Source organism: Habropoda laboriosa, unplaced genomic scaffold (genome assembly GCF_001263275.1).
Source record: "Habropoda laboriosa isolate 0110345459 unplaced genomic scaffold, ASM126327v1 scaffold65, whole genome shotgun sequence".
In the NCBI taxonomy this organism is placed as follows: domain Eukaryota; kingdom Metazoa; phylum Arthropoda; class Insecta; order Hymenoptera; family Apidae; genus Habropoda; species Habropoda laboriosa.
Window position 1 is genome coordinate 4,775,495 of NW_017100254.1, and position 1,280 is coordinate 4,776,774.

Consider the following 1,280-nt stretch of genomic DNA (forward strand, 5'->3'; position numbering starts at 1 on the left):
TATTGCTTAATATGGTTACATTGAAAGTTTTGTTTCTATAAATTAATTTGTATTAAATAAATCATGGTTAAATAAACAATCTGATAATGCTATATGTAACTAATAAACGTATTTTATATTTTATATAAATTGTTGATAAATATTTTAACCAATGAATTATCTATATTATGTAACATTACCTGTTTAAATGATCCAATATTGACCTTAATAATTATCGATTGATATAAATTAATAAAAAATGAAAAAACAATATCAGGAGAGATAAAATTCATATACAATATATATTATAAATCATGTTTTATTAAAATGATTTACATTTTGAAGGCATCCAGTTTATCAAAATTTAATGATCATAAATGCAGTCTCATTAAAATGACATATATATATGAACATACACATGAATTTTAATCGAACAAACCGAATCCCATATCCTCGTCATCTGATTCAGATTCTTCTTTCTTTTCTTCCTTCTTTTCTGCAGCAGGTGTTTCTACTGCAGCTACAGCGGGTGCAGCAACAGCAACAGCGGTAACAAACTTACTTGGATCCTAAAAAAAACACCATACATTATTAGATATGTTTAAATAACTTTATAGAAATAAATCTATATATTTTATTTCATCAGACTGCGTTTTACGCATTTTTCCACAAAAATCCTAGCGTGCCAATGGGTTCCACTATTTCTAGCTATGACACTGTTGCATAGAACTTTTAGATGCAAATATGTTCATCAGATTTATATTTAAGAAAACAGTTATTACAACATGCGTAATTAATAGATAATGTAAAGTACGCACTTTGATATATTCCTTAATTGTTGCTGCTTGTGGGAAATCAACATCAGTAACAGCAGCAATAGCCAATAGATTCTGAAAGCCATTAGCAATGCTGTGAGGAACACTAGCTATCGTAGGATAACCAATGACCAAGCAGACTGAAGCTAAGTTTGCTACTCCAGCCAAGAATTTTTCACGGAGATCTTCCGGTTTGATATCCAATATTTCGGGAGCAAAAATAGTACCAGAATCATAAACTTGTTCAACAATTAAACCATATGAGAATGGAGAAATATTCAACATATTTAAAAGAGTAGCTTCAGATGCACCCACTTTGTCACCTGGTTTTAAAATGTGTACATCATTCTAAAATATAATAAAACAATATTAATTATATGATTAATTTTTATAGAAACATAAAGTAAACTATATACTTACAGTAATTTCAATAGTACCCTTGGAAATTTTAGTAGGGATGCTTAAAGCCTGAAAGAATGATGTTTT

General features: G+C 28.7%; 1 protein-coding gene across 1 annotated transcript in view; it reads right to left on the bottom strand.

Moving 5' to 3' along the window:
• Nucleotides 1–381: 381 nt before the first annotated feature.
• LOC108572282 (60S acidic ribosomal protein P0) overlaps nt 382–1,280 on the bottom strand; it is a 2,063-nt gene continuing 1,164 nt past the window's right edge. The window contains exons 4-6 of the mRNA XM_017934481.1: nt 1,215–1,280; nt 798–1,142; nt 382–548 (exon numbers count right to left, since the gene is read on the bottom strand). Of these exons, the coding sequence (XP_017789970.1) occupies nt 405–548; nt 798–1,142; nt 1,215–1,280 (555 nt within the window). The 3' untranslated portion in view covers nt 382–404. The remainder of the gene's footprint in view (nt 549–797; nt 1,143–1,214) is intronic.